This window comes from Sphaerodactylus townsendi, linkage group LG01 (assembly GCF_021028975.2).
Source record: "Sphaerodactylus townsendi isolate TG3544 linkage group LG01, MPM_Stown_v2.3, whole genome shotgun sequence".
In the NCBI taxonomy this organism is placed as follows: Eukaryota; Metazoa; Chordata; class Lepidosauria; order Squamata; family Sphaerodactylidae; genus Sphaerodactylus; species Sphaerodactylus townsendi.
Genome location: NC_059425.1, coordinates 180,217,639 through 180,239,087, shown reverse-complemented (window position 1 = coordinate 180,239,087; position 21,449 = coordinate 180,217,639). Strand labels below are relative to the sequence as shown.

Genomic DNA, 21,449 nt, shown 5'->3' with positions numbered 1-21,449 from the left:
CAGCGGTCGCCGGGACTTAGTGATGCACGTGCAACGTTTACTGGTTTCGCTTTTGCCTTTCGGGTCAGAAGAGAGCGCGAGCACTAGGAGGAGACGGGAAAACATGCGAGCACTGTAAACGTGAGATCGAGCAGCTGCTTAAACAATTTGCCATCCGCCAATTTGCCAATCGAAAGGCAGGGGTGGACGTGCTTATATGTCTAACATTATGACGTGATCACGTCATTCCGTGATCACATTTTTTGCGGGAAAGAAGGGACCCGCCCAAACACGGCACGGCAGCCTATCGGGAGAGGCAAAAAACAGAGATCAATTTGTTGTGGGGAGTGCTGCGTTTCCGGAACCCGATATAGACCTACGTGTCTTCTCAGAATAAATCGGAAGTGGGGAGGTTGAAACCCCGATGAAAAGGTGCAGTTTATTTTAAAACTTGGTTTAAAGAAGAAGAAGAGTTTGGATTTATATCCCCCCTTTCTCTCCTGCAGGAGACTCAAAGGGGCTTACAATCTCCTTTCCCTTCCCCCCTCACAACAAACACCCTGTGAGGTAGGTGGGGCTGAGAGAGCTCCGAAGAACTGTGACTAGCCCAAGGTCACCCAGCTGGCATGTGTGGGAGTGCACAGGCTAATCTGAATTGCCCAGAGAAGTCTCCACAGCTCAGGTGGCAGAGCTGGGAATCAAACCCGGTTCCTCCAGATTAGTTACATGAGCTCTTAACCTCCTACGCCACTGCGATTCCCAGTGGGGAATCGACCAGTGAGAAATCAGCCCAAATTTGTGTTTCTCCTTGCACCTGGAGTTCTTTTTGGCTGCTACTTGTGCCATGTAACTTGCCATCTTGACTCAAAATGGTGTCATGTTCTCTCCTCCATGAGTAGGACCCAAAAGTAGCGTCAGCAACAGCAAAAAATCTGAGGTAATTAAACTGATATAAATTAGATAAGCATTAAAACTGGTTCCTGTTTCATTGCTCAATGAGGTGACAGGAGAGGTGTAAAAAATGTTATTTCCTCATAACCATGACTCACTAGATCATTAGGTAAACTTTTTATGGGCTGAAAAGCAGGGCCAAGCCAATAATCTGTCAGACAAGAGCTGTGGGGAATTACTGTTACAAGATTACTGGGAAAAGAACTAATGGAAAGCAGGTGACAGGAACAGGCTATGGTGATCCTATCCGCTGGGTTATATCCATAAGAGGTAGATCAGAGGTGAGTCGGGTACAGAGTAATATTGTGAGGACATTTGGGGCGATCTTTAATTTTCAGATAAATTTCACTTTTTAGAATGGACCCTTGAAATGAAGAGTACAGGAAGAGCTTTACTGGAAAAGGAAAACCTTTTTAGGAGGAGGAGGAGGAGGAGTTTGGATTTATATCCCCCCTTTCTCTCCTGCAGGAGACTCAAGGGGGCTTACGATCTCCTTGCCCTTCCCCCCTCACAACAAACACCCTGTGAGGTGGTTGGGGCTGAGAGAGCTCCAAGAAGCTGTGACTAGCCCAAGGTCACCCAGCTGGCGTGTGTGGGAGTGTACAGGCTAATCTGAATTCCCCAGATAAGCCTCCACAGCTCAGGCGGCAGAGCTGGGAATCAAACCCGGTTCCTCCAGATTAGATACACGAGGTCTTAACCTCCTACGCCACTGCTGCTCTTTTAGCTTCTGAGATCTGATGAGATCCAGCTAGAGTGGACCATCCAGGTCAGGGCAAAGAGTAGGTGGTGCTGGAAAAGACTATCAAGCCACAACCCATTTTTTCAAGGCAGTTGAGGTGGTTTGCCATTGCCTACCTCCCAGCAACCCTGCTGTTGCCTTGATGGTCTTCTTGCTTGGAATCTGAGCCCCCTTCCGCACTTGCAGAATAATGCACTTTCAAACCACTTTCACAATGGTTTGCAAGTGGATTTTGTGATTCCGCACAGTAAAATCCAACTGCCAAGTGCATTGAAAGTGGATTGAAAGTGTGTTATTCTGCATGTGCGGAAGGGACCTGAGATCTAACAAGATTGGGTTAGCCTAAGCCAGGGGTCTGCAACCTGGGGCTCTCCAGATGTTCATGGACTACAGTTCCCATCAACCCCTTCCAGCATGCCAGTGCACTTGTGTATAAGATGGTGCCCCATCGTAGTCTTGTAACCATCTTTGAAAGGAAGGACATTCTTTGTACCTGGTCATGGTGGCAGGGGCTGATGGGAATTGTAGTCCATGAACATCTGGAGAGCCACAGGTCGCAGACCCCTGGCCTAAGCCATCCATGACAGGGTCCATAAGCTGTTCTCAACATGTCAACATGCTGACCAATGTTAGGGATCCCTGTTCGAGTGAATTCCTAATGTTAGCAAATTGATTAGAGGGTTAACAAAACTCTTAAAAGTTCCATGTACTATCTTAAATTGGGGGGGGGGAGTTGTCCTAGACCGTGGTGGCGAACCTTTGGCACTCCAGATGTTATGGAATACAATTCCCATCAGCCCCTGCCAGCACGGCCAATTGGCCATGCTGGCAGGGGCTGATGGGAATTGTAGTCCATAACATCTGGAGTGCCAAAGGTTCGCCACCACTATCCTAGAACATGATGAACAATTGCTATACTTCAGTATATTTCAGAGCTCAATCTTCAGGTAAGCCTTTATCATGGAAATAATCTTTGCACTATTTGACAGAGAATAGCTACATGATCTCACCTGCTTTTAATAGTAACATCCTTCAGCAGAACCCTGTATTGAGAACTAAAGTGCCCATTGTCTGAGAAGCGGTGGTAAGAATAAATATTTAATATCCTTTCGGGGCGGGGGGGGGGGGTTGAGAAGGAAAAACCCATGTAAAATCACTCTCGGGAATCGGCAGAGCAAACATTTGCGACACGTAAGCATCCAATTAATACATTTGGATTTGAAAGAACGATACATTGATGCGAAGATGGTTTAGTCATCCCCGGAATTCCAATTTATTGTCCCCCAATCTGGAGCTGTTGCGCGTCAAGATTTTTCTGGACTGACACACAACATATGTTGCAGTCTGCCGATCGTGATTTGTCTAATGAGATCTGTTGAAGAAAGATGAAGAGGAAACCTGCATTTCATTATTAACTAGCCTCACTGTTAGGTTTCTGATAAGAACAGTCCAGATGCTTTAGATAAATTGTTTGCTGCATCTAGCAGGGCCGGAGTGAGGGGGAACTGTGCCTGGGGCACGCGTGCACCCTGCACCCCCGCCCGCCCTGGCCACGCCCTCTCACCGTTGCGCACCCCCACTCCCTTGGCACTACGCCACTGGCATCTAGCAACCTGTTTCTTTCAGTAGCCAATCTTGTGCCCTGGAAGGCCCACAAGTTAGGGGGATAGATGCCAAAGCTTCCCCCTTTGGTTATTCCTGTGGCAACTGAGAGACAGTGATACACTGCCCTTCATAATGGAGGTTCTTTTTAGTCAACACAGGTAACTGATGGACCTATCCTCTATCAGTCCACCACTGCATTCTGTGAGTTCCACAGCAGCTTCAGCAATATTATGGTGGAGGACCTGTTTACCAGGAAGGCGGGCCTCCGTGAAGCCCTCCCTTCCAGAACAGGACACCCCCCAGTGAAGGGAGGATTAGGACTGAGTTGTGAAATTCCCCCAGTCAAAATGAACAACGTTTTGCCCAGCTAGCCCTGAATCAAAGCAGTTCTTGGCTGGTTGATTGGTCTTTTAAACAGGTCCTTCTTTAACAGGGCTCAGAGTGGTTTCCAACAAAGAACAACAACATTATGGAACAACAGCTTTATAAAAGTTCACCCTTACTGCTTTGGGGGCTTTATTCAGTACACCATATCCTGTTATCAGCATGTGTGATTCTCATTTGTGGGCCTTACTCTGGACTTGAATTGCATTCTTCTGTGGGGAATCGTCATCTTACGCACTCAAGGGTATGATAAAGAGGAAAGGGGGGTGGGGGAAGTTTTCCCGAAGGCTGCAGAGGGATTGAAAGAAAAAGCTCAGTTTCCTTCACTTGTAGCAATATGTACATATTTATACATTTTATTACATTTGTACCCTGCCCATTTCCAACCAGGGCCAGGGCCAGGGGTGGAGCGAGGGGAAACTGCACCCGGGGCTCGCGTGTGCTCTGCACCCCTGCTGTGGTGCTGCCCGCCCCCAGAACGCCCCCTCCATGGCCTGGCCATACCCCTGTCGCAGCTCTATCCGGGGCATCAGCCCTCCCCTATTCCATTGGTGCTACGCCACTGGTCAGGGCAGCCTACAACATTTAAAACTCTACATAAAATACAGCAATGTAATAAAGTTAAGAAATCACAGACCTGAAATACAAACCATGCATGACAGCGACAATATCATCTCTTTTCAGCCTCTAACAGTCCCAATCTCCCTCTAAATCTCCATAACGGTGAACAGGGGAACGAGATCAGGTAATAACGACATGTGCACAGAAGTGGGGAAGTGCCCAGGTTACGTGTAGAATAGCGGGCGCTTGGTGGTATTAGGAGACTGGCAAGGTGGTAAAGAGACGGCCTCAACCAAAGGCTGGGGCAGGGGGGACATCTCTGTCTTACAGGCCCTATGGAATATGTAACTGATAAGTTACAAGTGGCTCACAGCAGCCCCAGCAAGGGTCTTTCAAGGCATGTAAGGAAGAAGGAGAAGGAGAAGGAGAAGGAGGAGTTTGGATTTATATCCCCCTTTTCTCTCCTGTAGGAGACTCAAAGGGGCTTACAATCTCCTTGCCCTTTCCCCCCTCACAACAAACACCCTGTGAGGTAGGTGGGACTGAGAGAGCTCCGAGAAGCTGTGACTAGCCCAAGGTCACCCAGCTGGCGTTTGTGGGAGTGTACAGGCTAATCTGAATTCCCCAGATAAGCCTCAGCTCCACAGCTCAGGCGGCAGAGCTGGGAATCAAACCCGGTTCCTCCAGATTAGATACACGAGCTCTTAACCTCCTACGCCAGCTTTTCTCTACCTTTAAGGAGCTTCAAAGTGGCTTACAAACTTCTTCCTCTCCCCCCAACAGACACCTTGTGAAGTAGGTGGGGCTGAGAGAGTTTGGAGAGAACTGTGATTCACCCATCAAGCTTCATGTGGAGAAATGGGGGAAACAAGCCCAGCTCACCAGATTAGGATCCACCACTCGTGTGGAGGAGTGGGGGATCAAACCCGGTTCTCCAGATTACAGTCCACCTGCATTTAACCACAGTGGCTCTCAGAAGCCGAGGTGGTCTGCCAATTGCCTCCTCTGCAGAATCTTCCTTGGCAGTCTCCCTTCTGAGTACCGACCCTGCTTAGCTGACAAGATCAGACTGTGCCATGCTGTTCTCATCCCAGTGTTTCCAGTAGCCCTTCAAAAAGATATAAACAGGAAGGCATGAAAGTAAGTTAAAACCCAACCAACATGGGGGGCCAGGGGCGGAGCGAGGGGAAACTGCACCAGGGGCGCCTGCGCTCCTACCGCAGCGCCGCCTTCGCCATGCTCTGGAACGCCCCCACCACACCCCTGCTCCAGCACGCGCCTGGGACGTTGCTCCCCTCTGCCATGTTGGCACTACGCCACTGTCAGGGGCAGACTGGCCATTAACATACTGGGAAAGTTTCTGGAGGAACGTGAACAGGCGGGAACAAGCGTACCCCAACTCCAGCTGTTCTACCTGCACTACAGGCAGCAACGGTGCTTGGAATTTGTTTTCCAGTGGCCACTGGCAAGCTGATACTAAGCATGACTAACGCGGAAAGGTTTGTGCTCTCCTGTGGTGCCACAGAGGCTTCTGAACCGGCCTTGTGCCTCGGCCAGTTAAACATCCAAGTCTGGCCCGACTCATACAGTGCAGTCTATTTGAATATTAAGTGAGGTTGTCAACAGGCCTGGCAGAATTTGTCCTGTTCTATGAATATTTATTTGCTCTGGTTCTTGTTTCTCTCAGATACAAGACAGGTGACAACATTTGAAGAACTGCTCCCTGTCAGCTCCTCACCCATCCTGGATCCTTCTTTCCCTATCCTTGCTGGCTCCTGCTGTCTAGTCAGTGACATGATGGAATGTGGATTCGAACTCGGGTCCAACAGAGGAGCCGCCTAATTTAAACTAGAGGAAGAATTCAGACTTTGCTCGGTAAAGAGGCAGGATCTACCCAGAGGTGGGATCCAGCAGGTTCTCACAGGTTCCCGAGAGTAGGTTACTAATTGGTGATTTTGCCGCGCAATTTTTGCCTTAGTTATGCCCGTCCTCTCAGCAGTAGCGCGCAGAACTTGAAGCAGTCTAGCAGGAGGTGCGTGGCAGCCTGCGCCTGTGTGCATCCGTTTCCCGCCCAAGGACCGGCGCAGCAGCTGCATCCTTGCCACAGCCCTGCCCAGGAATGCCCCATCCCTGGAATGCCCGGTCGTGCCCCGCCCAGCCCCATTGGCGCTACGCCACAGTTTGAATCCCACCACCATGGAAACCTGTTACTAAAATTTTTGGATCCCACCACTGGATCTACCCTTCTATGGCCCCTTCGGCACATGCAGAGTAATGCACTTTCAATCCACTTTCACAATTGTTTGCAAGTGGATTTTGCTATTCCGCTCAGCTGGAAAGTGCATTGGAAGTGGATTGAAATTGCATTATTCTGCATGTGTGGAAGAGGCTCAAGACTGACGGACTGATGAAACTAAAATATCAGATATGTAATTTCAAAGGCATATGGGAGGAGAGAGCTGTGTATGGCTCAATAGTCCTTCAGCTACTGTACCAAAAGGTGAGATGGCTATAATATAGGTGGCTACTTTAATTTTATTTTGATTCCGGATGAGACTACATTATTCAGAATTAGCTGCATTATTCTTTCCGTGAGCACTCGTGGGCTCTATTTCTGCTGTCACAGCAAAGAAGCTGAATACCTTTTTTAAAACAGGTAGATTTTGCATTTCTGTCTTTTCAGAAACCATTCTTCTGAGCGTAATTAAAAGCTCAGTGGGTTGAATGCGTTAATTTATATAGATAACCCTTTTAAAACCCAAATGGGCTTTTTAAAGCCTAAACTGAAAGGAGCACAAATCTGTATTCTGACAGCTGGGTTTTGTGGAAACTACATTTATGCTTTCATGATAAGCACCTATAATGATTAGAAGAGTTGGGGGACAGAGCTCTTGTTTTAGGGGTCCTCCTAAACGGAGGCGTAGCTGGACCAAACTGCACACGGTGTGCATTCTATATTTTCCGCCCCCCATGGCCCCCACACGGCACCCTCCATGGTGCCCCTCCATGGCGCCCCCCCCGCAGCACCCCCCGCGTGGCACCCCCCTGCAGCACCCCCTTTCCTTAGTTCCTTTCCTTTTTCAGAACTTTTTCAGGCTGCAAAAGGCCTGTTCGCATTAACAATGACCTGATGGGAACTGTATTTCCCAGGAGACCTTGAGAGCCCCAAGGTCTCCTGGGAACTGTAGTTCCTCAGGCCGTTTTTACTGCGAACAGGCCTTTTGCAGCCTGAAAAAGTTCTGAAAAGAAAGGAACTAAGGTAAGTGTGGGAAGCGGGGTGGGGGGCGCCAAGGGGGAGGGGCCTGGGGTGATTTTCCGCACCCCCCAGATGTGTGTCCAGTGCACAGCGCACCCCCTGTCCCCTTGTAGCTCCACCACTGCTCCTCATCAAGTCCTTCATGATGTGATCATGTGATGTGACCTGGGCTAGTTTGGGGGAGTTTGCTCTACCCTCTTCTTTAAATCCTGGCGACTTGCGTTTTAACAAGAAATGCCAGATTTTATCATGATCCACAGTGCTAGATCACTTGGGCGGTTGCAGAGATCTACACAAAGCCTAAACGTACAATCTGGGACAGATAAGCAAAGTCATGCTTCTTCTTGGTCTTTCAGCCTTACATCTTCTCAGGCAGGAATGCCAACTCCTGGTTGGGCAATTCCTGGAGATTTGGGGGTGGGCAGAGCCTGGGGCGGGGATAGTTTGGGAAGCGGATGAATCTCATCAGAGTTGAACCCACAAGTTATTGCGTTGCGAAATGAAACACCTTAATCTACCCCCTAGTATCACATTTGACAGGTTAAGAAGGAATAGATTTGAACAGCTTAAAATGAAAAATGTCTGCAGTGGGAGATTCCTGAATTACGCCCTCTTGCAAACCACTTTTTTTCAACGTAGACATTTCCTCTAATGCCAGGTGTGTCTGTGGGTGTTTGTGCGGGTAGTAAGAGGGAAAGCACTCTGTACATGTCCAGAGTTATTTGCAGTCTGAGCGTTTGGAGAAGGGATTATTCTGGGCTCAGAGTTGTTTGGATCTTCCAAAATACTTTGTGCAGCGAGAGGCGGCCCCTTCAGCCCTTTTGTCTTCAGCAGTGAAGAATTAATTTTTTTTAATGGAAAGCAATGACAAAACACCTGTAAACATTGTCTGCCTAGTACAGAGGTCTGCAACCTGCGGCTCCGGAGCCGCATGCGGCTCTTTCAGTCTTATACTGCGGCTCCGCGTGGCCTAGAGGTCGGAGGGTAGCATGGGCATGTCCCTCCAGTCTCCAAAGCAGTGCTGGAAGGAAAAGTGAGTGGAGGGACCGAACTGACCCCTGGAGGTCAAACGGTAGTGTGGGCGTGTCCCTCCAGAGCAGCTTCCCCCCCTTCTGCCCTACAGAGCAGGCGGCTGCCTGCTCCATCGGGCAGAGGGGGTTTCCCTGCCCGGCGCAGCTGCCTCCCGCAGCTTGAGAGGCGGCGGCACCGGGCAGTTTGCGGCTGCCATCCCCCCTCTGCCCCACGGAGCAGGTGGCAGAGGGGGTTTCCCTGTCGGGCGCCTCTGCCTCTTAGTGCTGGAAGGAAGGGTGAGTGGAGGGGGCAAACTGGAGCCTCTCCGGCTCAGTAGATCTTTGGGGCCATGGAAAACAGGTCCAAATGGCTCTTTGGGTGGTAAAGGTTGCCAACCCCTGGCCTAGTAAATCAGCATGGTGTAGTGGTTCAGAGCAGTTGGATTCTAATCTGGAGACCTGGGGCCTCTTCCACACATGCAGAATAATGCACATTCAATCCACTTTCACAATTTTTTGAAAGTGGATTTTGCTATTCCGCACAAGAAAACCCAGCTTCAAAGTGGACTGAAAGTGGATTGAAAGTCCATTATTCTGCATGTGTGGAAGGGGCCTTCGTTTGATTCCACACTCCTCCACCTGAGTAGCGGAAGCTTATCTGGTGAACCAGATGTGTTTCCGCAGTCCTACATTCCTGCTGGGTGACCTTGGGCTAGTCACAGTTCTTCGGAGCTCTCTCAGCCCCACCTGCCTCACAAGGTGTCTGTTGTGGGGAGAGGAAGGGAAAGGAGCTTGTAAGCCACCTTGAGTCTCCTTTCAGGAGAGAAAAGTGGGGTGTAAATACAAACTCTTGTTCTTCTTCTAAACATTGTGATGTGACATCACCCGTTGGGTCAGTATTGGCCTTTTCCCCACTTACCTTAAGCCCCGCGCTACTCTCCTAAAGTAGCGCGGGGTCCAGCTGCACTCCCCACTTCAGGGGCAGCGAGAACGCAGCCGCCCAGACGCTACCTCTCTCGCGCCCCCTCAGCATGCGCAATTCCTGGCGCCTTTTCAAATGGCGCCTTTTGATGACCCCGCGCAGAGTGCGGGGTCGTGGGGAAGCTGGGGCGCGCGCCAGGAATTGCGCGTGCTGTGAATTGCCCGCAGCAACCCTCCGACAAGGGTAAGTAGGGAAAGGGCCATTGACTCAGTGCTTGCATATGGGACTCCCTTTACCTTCAAAGGGAAGTTCTGGAGTTGTTATTTGTCTGAGCATTATGCCTTTTCAATGCTTCAGAACTAGTCCCCAAGGGAAGATAAGATTGTGATTATTCATTTGTGAATAAAAAGCTCAAGGGCATGCATTCATTCCTTTACCCAGGCAAGCTACATCAAGGTAGCTTCTTATCCTTAATTCAAACCAGATACCAAGCTCTGTGGAAGTGGGCATTCATTTTCCTGCCCCAGCTCCTTTTCCATGCCCCCACAATGTTATTTGCCTGCATGCCTCGCAACGCTTCTATTGGCCATTTCTGCACATTGGTCCTCTATTAAAAGTGCAGGACGTGCTTCTCGAGGTCAGTTGGTATTCCACTGGTGGGGCATGATGTATATTGCCCCAGAATCACTAGCTGCAGGTCTGGCTGTTCATCATCTGAGATCTGAAATTGATAATGCGAAATTTTCAACAGAATGCAGAGCCCTTGGTGTACGTTTTCTGTGAATAGAGCAGTCTCATGTGGAAAGCAAGAGGCCCAATAAAGACCCGCACTTCCAGAAGTAAAATCAGGGGTGCAAACTGCACACAGCAAGATGCATCCACGGAGCACAGATGAACTGTGCCCCGTGAAACCTTCTTGCATTTCTCCTGCGGCCATGTGCAACACAGTAGTGGCTCTTCATGAGCCAGCGTGGTGTAGTGGTTAAGAGCAGGTGCACTCTAATCTAGAGAACCAGGTTTGATTCCTCACTCTGCCACCTGAGGTGTGGAGGTTTATCTGGGGAACCAGATTAGTTTGTGCACTCCAACACACGCCAGCTGGGTGACCTTGGGCTAGTCACAGTTCTTCGGAGCTCTCTCAGCCCTGCCCACCTCATAGGGTGTTTGTTGTGGGGGAGGGGGAAGGGAAAGGAGATTGTAAGCCCCTTTGAGTTTCCTTACAGGAGAGAAAGGGAGATATAAATCCAAACTCCTCCTCCTCTTCCTCCTCCTCTGATCGGCCACATTGCCACCTATATTAATTCAGCACATGCGCGCTAGGTGCTGCATCAAACATCCTGTCCGAGTAGAGATGCTCGTGGAAGTTTGTCACGCTGTTTCCTATTGGGAGATAGAAATCCTGAAACCTACCATTTGGATTCTGCTTCATTTCACGGTTCATCTGAACTGCCGTGTTCCCCGGCTGTGCCATGCTACAGCATTACACGCAGTTTCCGAACCTGCTGTCTGCCTGTACTGGCAAAGATTACAGCGTTTCACCATCTCAGAATACAATGCTTTTTAAATGGAGAAGGAGAAGGAGAGGAGGAGGAGGAGGAGGAGGAAGAGTAGTAGTAGTAGTAGTAGTAGTAGTAGTTTGGATTTATATCCCCCCTTTCTCTCCTGCAGGAGACTCAAAGGGGCTTACAATCTCCTTGCCCTTCCCCCCTCACAACAAACACCCTGTCAGGTGGGTGGGGCTGAGAGAGCTCCGAGAAGCTGTGACTCGCCCAAGGTCACCCAGCTGGCATGTGTGGGAGTGTACAGGCTAATCTGAATTTCCCAGAGAAGCCTCCACAGCTCAGGTGGCAGAGCTGGGAATCAGACCCGGTTCCTCCAGATTAGATACACGAGCTCTTAACCTCCTACACCACTGCTGCTCCAAAGGGTGACAGTCCCAAACTGGACTCATCCAGGCAGCAGCAATGCCTGTTTACAATCACACTTCAGCTTCAGTACAGGGTCACATTTTCAGCAGCAGCCGTGCAAATTTGTATCATTGTTTTGTCCTTATCTTATGCGGAGGAGCAAGCAACTGCTGGTGAAACAGAGGGAAGCAAAACAAGGGCTTGCAGAATTCATTTTGACCCCTGCTGTAGCTGAGACCTCACTCCTCGGGAGGTGGAAAACTGGATAATGCAAAATTATCCTTGGGAAAGCTCTGACCACGAGAAGTATTCTAGGGATTCCAATATGGCTGCCACCCACCAGACGCCTTTAAGTCTAGAACCTGTAACTGTTCAGGAGGTAAGTGAAGCAAAAAAAAAAAATCCCACACTAAAATAAATCTGAACTGTTGGAAATGGCTCTTTCATCTCTCTCAGCCATTCAAATCCTGTAGTAAGTCTGCATTTGATGTCCTTCCTGCCTGCGAGTGAAATTATTTCTCAGCCGCTGCAGAATTCAGCTCAAGGAGAGCTTTCGGTTGTTTTTGGCTCAGACGTAGCATGTCAGGAATCCATCATGCTAAATTAGCGAGGCTTGTCAGATTAAGGCAGTGAAGTCCCCTTTGTTCGACCTGTTTTCTGAGCGCCTGCCTTTTGGGAAAGCTCCTCAGCTAAGCTGATTTTTCGAAGGTGTACAAGTCGCCGCATCCACTCCAATAAGGGGGGTGCTACTAGATTACCTAGTCGTCTCACCTAGAGGGATAGAGAGACGTTGGAGGGGGGAGGTGAGGTTGCAGCAGGTATTTTAAAAGGAGTTGAACAAAGCTGTTGGCTTGGGCAAAAATACACAGAAGTAACTAACTTGACAGGGTACTGCCTTGAAATTGCAGAGAGGCTGAGATGAAATGGTTTCATTTTTCTTTACCTTGTTGGTCCCCTGTCTTGTTCTTACTTGGGGAAGGGAGAGATCGGATTACCCCCTCCCCAATCAGAAAACTAACTCAACTATCTTGTTCACCGGTGCGTTAAAGGACTGCAGATTCACGAACGTTGCTTTCCTTCCCCCAAGGGACTTTTCCTTCTGTCAAGGGACAGAAACCAATAACTTGTAACTCCGCTATGAACTCCAGACTACAGAGATGAATTTCTCTGGGGGGAATGGGGACCTCAGAGAGCTCCCACTTCCTCCAGCTGCATCCTTCAGAGGTCCTGTCTTCAGCAGTGGCGTAGGAGGTTAAGAGCTCGTATATCTACTCTGGAGGAACCGGGTTTGATTCCCAGCTCCGCCACCTGAGCTGTGGAGGCTTATCTGGGGAATTCAGATTAGCCTGTACACTCCCACACACGCCAGCTGGGTGACCTTGGGCTAGTCACAGTTCTTCGGAGCTCTCTCAGCCCCACCCACCTCACAGGGTGTTTGTTGTGAGGTGGGAAGGGCAAGGAGACTGTTAGCCCCTTTGAGTCTCCTGCAGGAGAGAAAGGGGGGATATAAATCCAAACTCCTCCTGCTCTTCTTCTTCTTCTTCTTCTTCTTCTTCTTCTTCTTCTTCTTCTTCTTCTTCTTCTTCTTCTTCTTCTTCAAATCTCCAATAATTTATTTATTTGTTTGTTTGTTTATGTATTTATTTATTTGATTTTATAGGCCGCCTCATCCCTAAAGGGCTCTTGGCGATTCACAAACCCCAAACAACCACATACAATTCGGTTCAATTAATACAATACCTAACCATTTTAAAACAATAATAAATTAGATTAAAATCAAAGCAGCAGGTAACTTCAGTACAACAATACAATACATAATTGAGTTGGAGGAGTTAATGGTACAAGCAGGAATTGGCAGCTCTAACAGCACAGGAAGATAACGCAATTCTGAGCTTGCTGTGTTGCAAAAAGAGATTTGCTTCAGGGTCAGTTTTACTGTTGATTTTTTGAAGAGCCAACGTGGTGTCGTGGTTAAGAGCAATTAAGAGTGGTTAATCTGGAGAACCGGGTTTGATTTCCCCACTTCTCCACATGAGCAGCGGACTTTAATCTGGTGAACCAGGTTTGTTTCCCCACTCCTGCACATGAAGCCTGCTGGGGTCTCCTTGGGCCAGTCCCCACTCCTCCACTTGAGAGGCGGAAGCTTATCTGGTGAACCAGATGTGTTTCCGCACTCCTACATTCCTGCTGGGTGACCTTGGGCTGGTCACAGTTCTTTGGAACTCTTCCAGCCCCATCGACTCACAGTGTCTGATGCGGGGAGAGGAAAGGAAAGGAGTTTGTAAGCCGCTTTGAGACTCTTTACGGTTGAGAGAAGCAGGGTATAAATCCAAACTGTTCTTCCCCTAAAGAGCTCTGTCTTTCCCTGAAGCTGCAGAGTCCAGAATCCTTGAATTCTGCTGGAAACATTTGTGTTGCTTCCTTATACCTCAAAGCAGTCTGGCTGGCATGGGCTACTGCCCAGCGGTGGAGCTGATCCAGGCAATTGTCTCTCCTAGTCCCCCCTTCAAAAAACCCAAACCTTGTCAGTTAACAACAGACGCTAATTATATTCCATTAGAGACTGCATTTGCTCTTTAATTACTGCCAGTGCTCTAGAAATGAGACTCCTCAGCAGAGCGGACAGTTTGTAAATAGACCATCTTGCCCTGCTCCAGAGTAGATCTGGTCTATGATCAGTGGTGGGATTCTAATTTTTTACAACCGGTTCGGGCCCCCCCACACCATGTGACCTCCCCACCACATGACATCCCCCTGCCAGGACTCCCCCCTGCCAGCAGTGGCGTAGGATGTTAAGAGCTCATGTATCTAATCTGGAGGAACTGGGTTTGATTCCCAGCTCTGCCGCCTGAGCTGTGGAGGCTTATCTGGGGAATTCAGATTAGCCTGTACACTCCCACACACGCCAGCTGGGTGACCTTGGGCTAGTCACAGCTTCTCGGAGCTCTCTCAGCCCCACCTACTTCACAGGGTGTTTGTTGTGAGGGGGGAAGGGCAAGGAGATTGTAAGCCCCTTTGAGTCTCCTGCAGGAGGGATATAAATCCAAACTCTTCTTCTTCTTCTTCTTCTTCTTCTTCTTCTTCTTCTTCTTCTTCTTCTTCTTCTTCTTCTTCTTCTTCTTCTTCTTCTTCTTCTTCTTCTTCTTCTTCTTCTTCTTCTTCTTCTTACCAGGCTGCTGCGCCCCCCTTTCCATGTTGGGCCGGCGGGAGGTGAGGGAAGGCAGCAGCTGCGGCTGGAGGCTGGAGCCCTGCTAGAGGTTGCCCAGGCCTCCCAGCCATTGCCCTAACCTGAGAAGGTCATTGCAGTGTGGCAGGGAGACCTGGGCAATATCCAGCAGGGCTCCAGCCCAAGCACGCGGCCTTGCTGGCAGTTGCCCAGGCCTCCCGGCCATACTACAGTGGCCTTCTTGGGCTAGGGCAGCAGCTGGGAGGCCTGGGCAACCTCCATGGGGAGGAAGGAAGCCCCAGTTACCACTCACCCCCCAGTTGCTTGTGGCCAGCCAGCCACCGGCCCAAAGGCCAAGGCCCTTGGCTGGGGGCTGGCTGGGGGACGAGGCGAGAACTCCTGTGTTCCTTGTAAGGGCAGGCACTGTGGGGCTTCTTTGCTGTGGGATTACTAGTTCTGTGAACTAACTACAAATTTAGCTGCCGGTTCTAGCGAACCGGTCCAAACCGACTAAATCCCTCCTCTGTCTGTGATCCTCCTTGCTTTCTCTCTCATCTCTGCTTCAGTAAAAAGAGGAAAGGGTGTAATTTTGGGAAATCACCTTGAAGACAGGCCCCACGAGGGCCTGCACAGATCTAAAGCCAGCCATTTATTTTCATCAGCTGGGTCCCATTAATGAAGAAGATGCTGTCCAAGTGAATTTTCAGGACTGCTTAAAAAAAAAAAAAAACCCAGCTCGCACGCAAGACAAATTGATTTCACGCATCTGCAGCAACCGTTTTATAATCATTTCAATTATAGCAAGGCTCAATTAATGCTAATATGTTTCATTAATGCAGAAATAAATCTCCGGCTTCTCTTTTAGATTTCCCACTTCCGCGGGCTACTGCAAAGGTGTTTCACCCCCCCCCCCCGCCCCTCCTCAACACACACGTGTGCCCAGACAGACAGGCGTCTTGTTCTTCCCTGATCCATAAAAAGCCGTGTCCTTGATGCTCCTGGAACGTGAACGAAATTTCTTTTCTGATGCAAATCAAGGGAAAGATAGAAAGCGACTTCTGACTCCCGTCGGTGCGTTCTGTTACATCTGGCAGAGCACGGTGGAAATGATTCTAGGGCTAGATTTCTTTCCCAATAAGGAGGTCTCTATTATTCTGTGGGCCTCTGTACCGAAGCAGAGACAAGCATCGGGGTTCTTTTATGCGTCTCTAGGGTGTTCCTGCTATCTTTGTCTTTCCTGCCATCTTTGCCAAACATGCGACTTTGTGGGAAATATCACAGCAAGGGCGGGTGCGTGCGTGTGTGTGTGCGCGCGCACGTAGAATCTATGCGGATAGGAAAGTCTGGATCTTTCTGATCCTGTCCACGTTGGTGTCATTTTCCCTCCCCCCATCTCCAAAGCAGCCAACCAGATGTGTTTCCGCACTCCTACATTCCTGCTGGGCGACCTTGGGCTAGTCACAGTTCTTTGGCGCTCTCTCAGCCCCACCTACCTCACAAGGCGTCTGTTGTGGGGAGAGGAAGGGAAATGAGTTTGTAAGCCACCTTGAGTTTCCTTACAGGAGAGAAAGGTAGGATATAAATTCTTCTTCTTCTGACAGCAGAGTTCTTTTGTTTTAAATCAGCAATTGAGCAAACATTGTAGCATCCCATTATGACAACCTGTCTCTCGATGTCTTTGAATTCCCAGCTTTTTTTAAAAAAGTTATGTTGCTAGCCCTTTTCATTGCATTGATATAACAGGTAAGGCATAGCTGTGCATGAAAAATGATTAGAGGCTTTTTGTACAAAATGGGAGTTTATGAGGACCAGATAGCTCATTACTGTATGACGTTGTAAGTCAATTGCAAATACCCCAACCTCTGGTGGAGCGGGAGTTGGGTGTAGTTGCTGTGGGAAACTGAGCCAGGGAATATTTATTTAGAAATTTACAAAATGATACATAATGAAACTGACAAACTGACAAAATGATACATAATGAAAGGGTTAGAAGTTATTAATTAAAGCTCAATATCTTTTTTTTTAAATGAACCATTGCATAAAAATGTAGGAAATGGAGCAGGTGAAGATGAATCGTTTTCAGTGAAAAACACACCATGCAAAAGGTGTTAAAAGATCACCCCCTGAATTCAAAGCCGGGACTCGCAGGGAAACCTTCCGTACGGAAGCCGGGTTTCTGCTGTGCTAGATCATTTGACCCAGGTGCCATTTGATTGGGTCACGTGGAGAGGGTGAGTTTTGGCCACGTTCCCCACCCTCTTTGGGAGGTGTTGGGATGGATTGTTTGAGAAACAATAGAGTGCATTGTCAGGTGGTCAGGAGAAGTTAGTTACAGAAGGGAGTAGCTGGGTTAAGATAGTCAGGGGAGGCAGTGCCATCAGGGGTTCTCTTGTGGCTGGAAATGAGTATCCATTTAGCAGGGCTCTATCATGTTGAGGACACATTTTTTCTTCTGAAAACTTGCTACTATGGAAAGCAAGCTGAGAGCATGAGAACAGAAAGGGGAAACCAATCCTGGAAGTTCCTTGTGGGTAGACCTGGCTATTGCTGGAGAATGGGCTCCCCATCTCTGCAAGACCAGCATCACCCACCCTACAATCCCTTTTCATACAGCCTTACGCTGAGCAAGCAGTCATGATGTAAAAAAACCCCTGAGAAATGGAAAGGGCACACTCACAATCAACTGAGGTTTGTTTGGAGTCAAGGGGGAGGAAGGAGGGAGGCACTGAGCCAATAGCACGCTAGTGTTAGGATTGTGACATCACACCGCAGCCTCCCTTATCACACCTCTGTGAGCAATACAGTCTCGTTGTGACCGTGATCGCTTGTTCTTGAATGTTCCCACGAGCTGTCGGGACCTGCCAAAGCCGTGATTATTTACACATTTTCAAAAAGAACAGATGGCAACCAACATAAACCAGCACAAGTCAGGATTTCAAAAGAAAAAGGAAGAACAACCGCACTGTGAGGAAAGAGGTCAGCAGGCTTCATTTCAGCTGGGTATCGGTGTCCATAGTGGCGTAGGAGGTTAAGAGCTCGTGTATCTAATCTGGAGGAACCGGGTTTGATTCCCAGCTCTGCCGCCTGAGCTGTGGAGGCTTATCTGGGGAATTCAGATTAGCCTGTGCACTCCCCCACACGCCAGCTGGGTGACCTTGGGCTAGTCACAGCTTCTCGGAGCTCTCTCAGCCCCACCTACCTCACAGGGTGTTTGTTGTGAGGGGGGAAGGACAAGGAGATTGTAAGCCCCTTTGAGTCTCCTGCAGGAGAGAAAGGGGGGATATAAATCCAAAACTCTTCTTCTTCTTCTTCCATCTGAATGCTGAAAGTGTAGATGGTGGCATCAGCCGAGGGGCCCAGCCATGGGTTGTTATGACGCTGCATGACACTGTCCGTGGATTTTTTGGCAGGTGACATGAGGACTTTGTATCAGATGATGGGGGAAGAGGAGTTGGTGTCTCCTCTTACGCGCAGGGAGAAGCCACTTTGGTCTTCCCTCTTACTCCACCTTGCTGTTTTGCCCCCTCAAGGTCCCCGGTTTGATCCTGGGTTTTGGAGAAAGCTGGGACTCTGGGCCAGTCAAGGGTGCAAACCCCAAAAATGAGAGAAAAGGAAGGAAGGAAGGAGGGAGGGAGTGAAGGGAGTGGAGGGAGTGGAGGGAGGAAGGAGGGAGGGAGGGAGTGAAGGGAGGGAAGGAGGGAGGGAGGGAGGAGGGAGGGAGGGAGGGAGGGAGTGAAGGGAGTGGAGGCAGGGAGGGAGGAAGGAGGGAGGGAGGGAGGGAGTGAAGGGAGTGGAGGGAGGGAGGGAAGAAGGAAGGAAGGAAGGAAGGAGGGAGGGAGTGGAGGGAGGGAGGGAGGAAGGGAGGAAGGAAGGAAGGAAGGAGGGAGTGAAGGGAGGGAGGGAGGGAGTGAAGGGAAGGAGGGAGGGAGGGAGGAAGCTTACCAAAAATGTTCCAAAAGAAAGGGCTGGTATGGTAGCTGAACAGAGGGAGAAAGAAGTTTCATTCTCAGTCAGGTTTAAAGTCCCAACCGGGCCTGCTTGGCAAACTGCTTGCTTAGTTGCCAAACCAGACTACTTGTGTGTCTACAAGTCATGTTTTTAGTGGCATCAACAGTGGCTCCGTGGGCTGTTGAGGATGTGCAAATAGTTTCTTCCTGTGCAACACAATCATGAGCAGGGAAAGGGCCAACGTAGTGGTGCCAAACCAGAAAAGACAAGGTCTTCGTATTGAGTTAAGGGGCTGTCACCAAGCTTGGGGGTTCCTGAAGAGGAGTTTGGATTTGAACCCCGCTTTTCTCAGCCGTAAGGAGTCTCAAAGCGGCTTACCAACTCTTTCCCTTCCTCTCCTCACAACAGACACTTTGTGAGGCCGAGAGAGTCCTGAGAGAACTGTGACCGGCCCAAGGTCACACAGCAGACTTCATGTGGAGGAGCAGGGAATCAAACCAGCTTTTCAGACTAGAGTCCACCTGAACTATTGCTCCACCTGAACTATTACACCACACTGTCTCTCTTCCTTGGGCTGCCAGGACTCTTTGCCCTCACCCCTAGGAGCTTTCGAAGTAGGGCATAGGGAAAGGGAAGTATCAACTGAGGTCACAGCAAGACTTCCAGGTGACATCATGCCTCTCTAAGAATCTCATAGGGTTTCTAGGACTTCCTGGAGCATTGTGACATCACAGTGCTGACTGACCTCACTTCTTCTCCCCTCCCCTTTTCGCCTCGTTGCTCATCTAAGCAGTGCCAGAGGTCCTTGGGAGACAGTGGGGGGTGTCTTCTGCTGTTCCAGGTAAGCTGGCCAGCCTATCATTTCCTGAAATAAGGCCGAGTGCTTTGTTCCCAAACCCAGAGTGGAAACCGCCTGCCAGCTGGGGAAGGCAAGCACGTTTCTTCTCTCTTCTGGGCAGGTTGTAAAATCTGTTGCAGAAGTGGTCTCGATTTGAGCTTTGCAACAAAGCGAAGGGATTCTCTCCGCCACTCTCTGTGGGGAACCTGAGCCACAGTCCAGTCTAGAACAGGGATGGCGAATCCTTCGGGCCTGGCGTGCCAAACATTTGGAAGATGCCTATCTTGTCTTCTGGCGTGTCAAACCAACAAAAGGGAAACAGTTCTTTACACATTCATGTCCTCACCAGTTCTGAAGATGATCGATCTGGTGGTGACATGGTGAGAATCCATTTTAAACTCTGGGTGGTACAGGGTCACAGCATGGTGTAGTGGTTAAGAGCAGGGGGATTCCAATCTGCAGAACCAGGTTTGATTCCCCACTCCTCCACCTGAGTGGCAGAGGCTTATCTGGTGAACCAGATGTGTTTCTGCACTCCTACATTCCTGCTGGGTGACCTTGGGCTAGTCACAGTTCTTCAGTTCTTCAGAATTCTCTCAGTTCTTCAGAATTCTCTCAGCCCCTCTACCTCACAAAGTGTTTGTTGTGGGGAGAAGAAGGGAAACAAGTTTGTAAGCCACCTTGAGTCTCCTTACAGGTGGGGTATAAATCCAAACTCTTTTCTTCTTGTATTTGTGTTCCTTCAATTCCTTTGGTAACTAAGACAGAATAGTTGTTGGGTATTGATGAACGCTATGGTGTATCACCTTCATTCATTCATTCATTCATTCATTCATTCATTCATTCATTCATTCATTCATTCATTCATTCATTCATTCATTCATTCATTCATTCATTCATTTATTAGACTTATAGGCCATCTCATCCCCGAAGGGCTTTGACACACGTGTGATAGGCCCACCAATCTTGGTCTAAAATCACCTTCACGACCACAGATCATGCTGGCAAAATTGCCTCCTCGTTTTAGAAAGTCTATTTGCCAATATCCACTGAAGCATGACAGCTAGTAATTCCATACGAAAGCACCTTTCAAGAAAGAGGAGGAATGCACTCGTTGCCTGAATGGCAGCCACATGTCTTTGACAGTAACTCTGTGCCAACGTTTGCTATTGCTGTGCAAGCCCGTGTTCGTGATTTCTTTGATTTAGTTGTATTTATTTCCATTGTGCGTCTCTATTAGATGTTTCTCATGGGCCAGCCGTCCCAAGACACCCTGCTGTGCTGTGGTGTGACCAGTGAAGCCCTTTTCAGCAATAAACAAGGTATTGTGAACTCTGGAAGAAACATTGGCAATAGCATAGCTCAGGCGGCTTGGAATTGTTTCAATGTTTTCTTCTTTACCGCAGGGCTGCTTTTCTGACAATGTGCAACCAAAAACATCATGTGTAGTTCCAGCAGGTGGGTTGGGTGGGGAAGAATGTGTAGTTCCAAAAGAACATGTGCGCAATTCATACCTTCACAGTGGTGGGAAAATTGCATTTTGTTCATTAACGTCAAAATTAGAGAAAACTCACTCAGTAGATTGAGAGCTTCTGGAACTCCAGAGCCAGGATTCACCATAGACCAGTGGTGGCGAACCTTTGGCACTCCAGATGTTGTGGACTACAATTCCCATCAGCCCCTGGTGTAGTTTGCAAACACAAGACAAAACAAGGCTTTCAAGGTGCTCTTTAGCGCTTGATCTAGATCGGGCCTGCAACCTGCGGCTCTCCAGATGTTCATGGACTACAAATCCCATCAGCCCCAATTGGCCATGCTGGTAGGGGCTGATGGGAATTGTAGTTCATAACATCTGGAGTGCCAAAGGTTCGTCACCACGGCCATAGACTTTCTTGAATACTAATTTAGTGCTCAAATAAACATGGGGAAGGGAGGATTGAGATAGCGGCCGAATGCCATTGTCACACCCATACAGCTTCTGTTCCTTTTCTGACATAACTCTGGTTCCTCCTCAGAGAATGTTCTGACACTCTAACTCTGACAGTTTCTGTATTTCTCACAGATTAATCCATCTCAGAACTAACTTCAATTTTTTCTCTCTCTCTCCTTGTAAAAACACAGCCAAGATTCCTCTCACACAGCTTAACCCCCCCACATAGATCTCTCTCTCTCTCCCCTTC

At 49.0% G+C, this 21,449-nt stretch overlaps 1 protein-coding gene across 3 annotated transcripts in view; it reads left to right on the top strand.

Annotated features, from left to right (window-relative positions):
• Positions 1-21,449, top strand: part of PAK5 (p21 (RAC1) activated kinase 5) — a 195,159-nt gene that overhangs the window by 78,786 nt on the left and 94,924 nt on the right. For 2 of the 3 annotated variants that reach the window (XM_048501101.1, XM_048501091.1), the window contains exon 3: positions 20,510-20,591. The exons of the other annotated variant lie outside the window; for it this stretch is intronic. In XM_048501101.1, the coding sequence (XP_048357058.1) occupies positions 20,510-20,591 (82 nt within the window). The remainder of the gene's footprint in view (positions 1-20,509; positions 20,592-21,449) is intronic. 3 annotated transcript variants of the gene reach the window in all.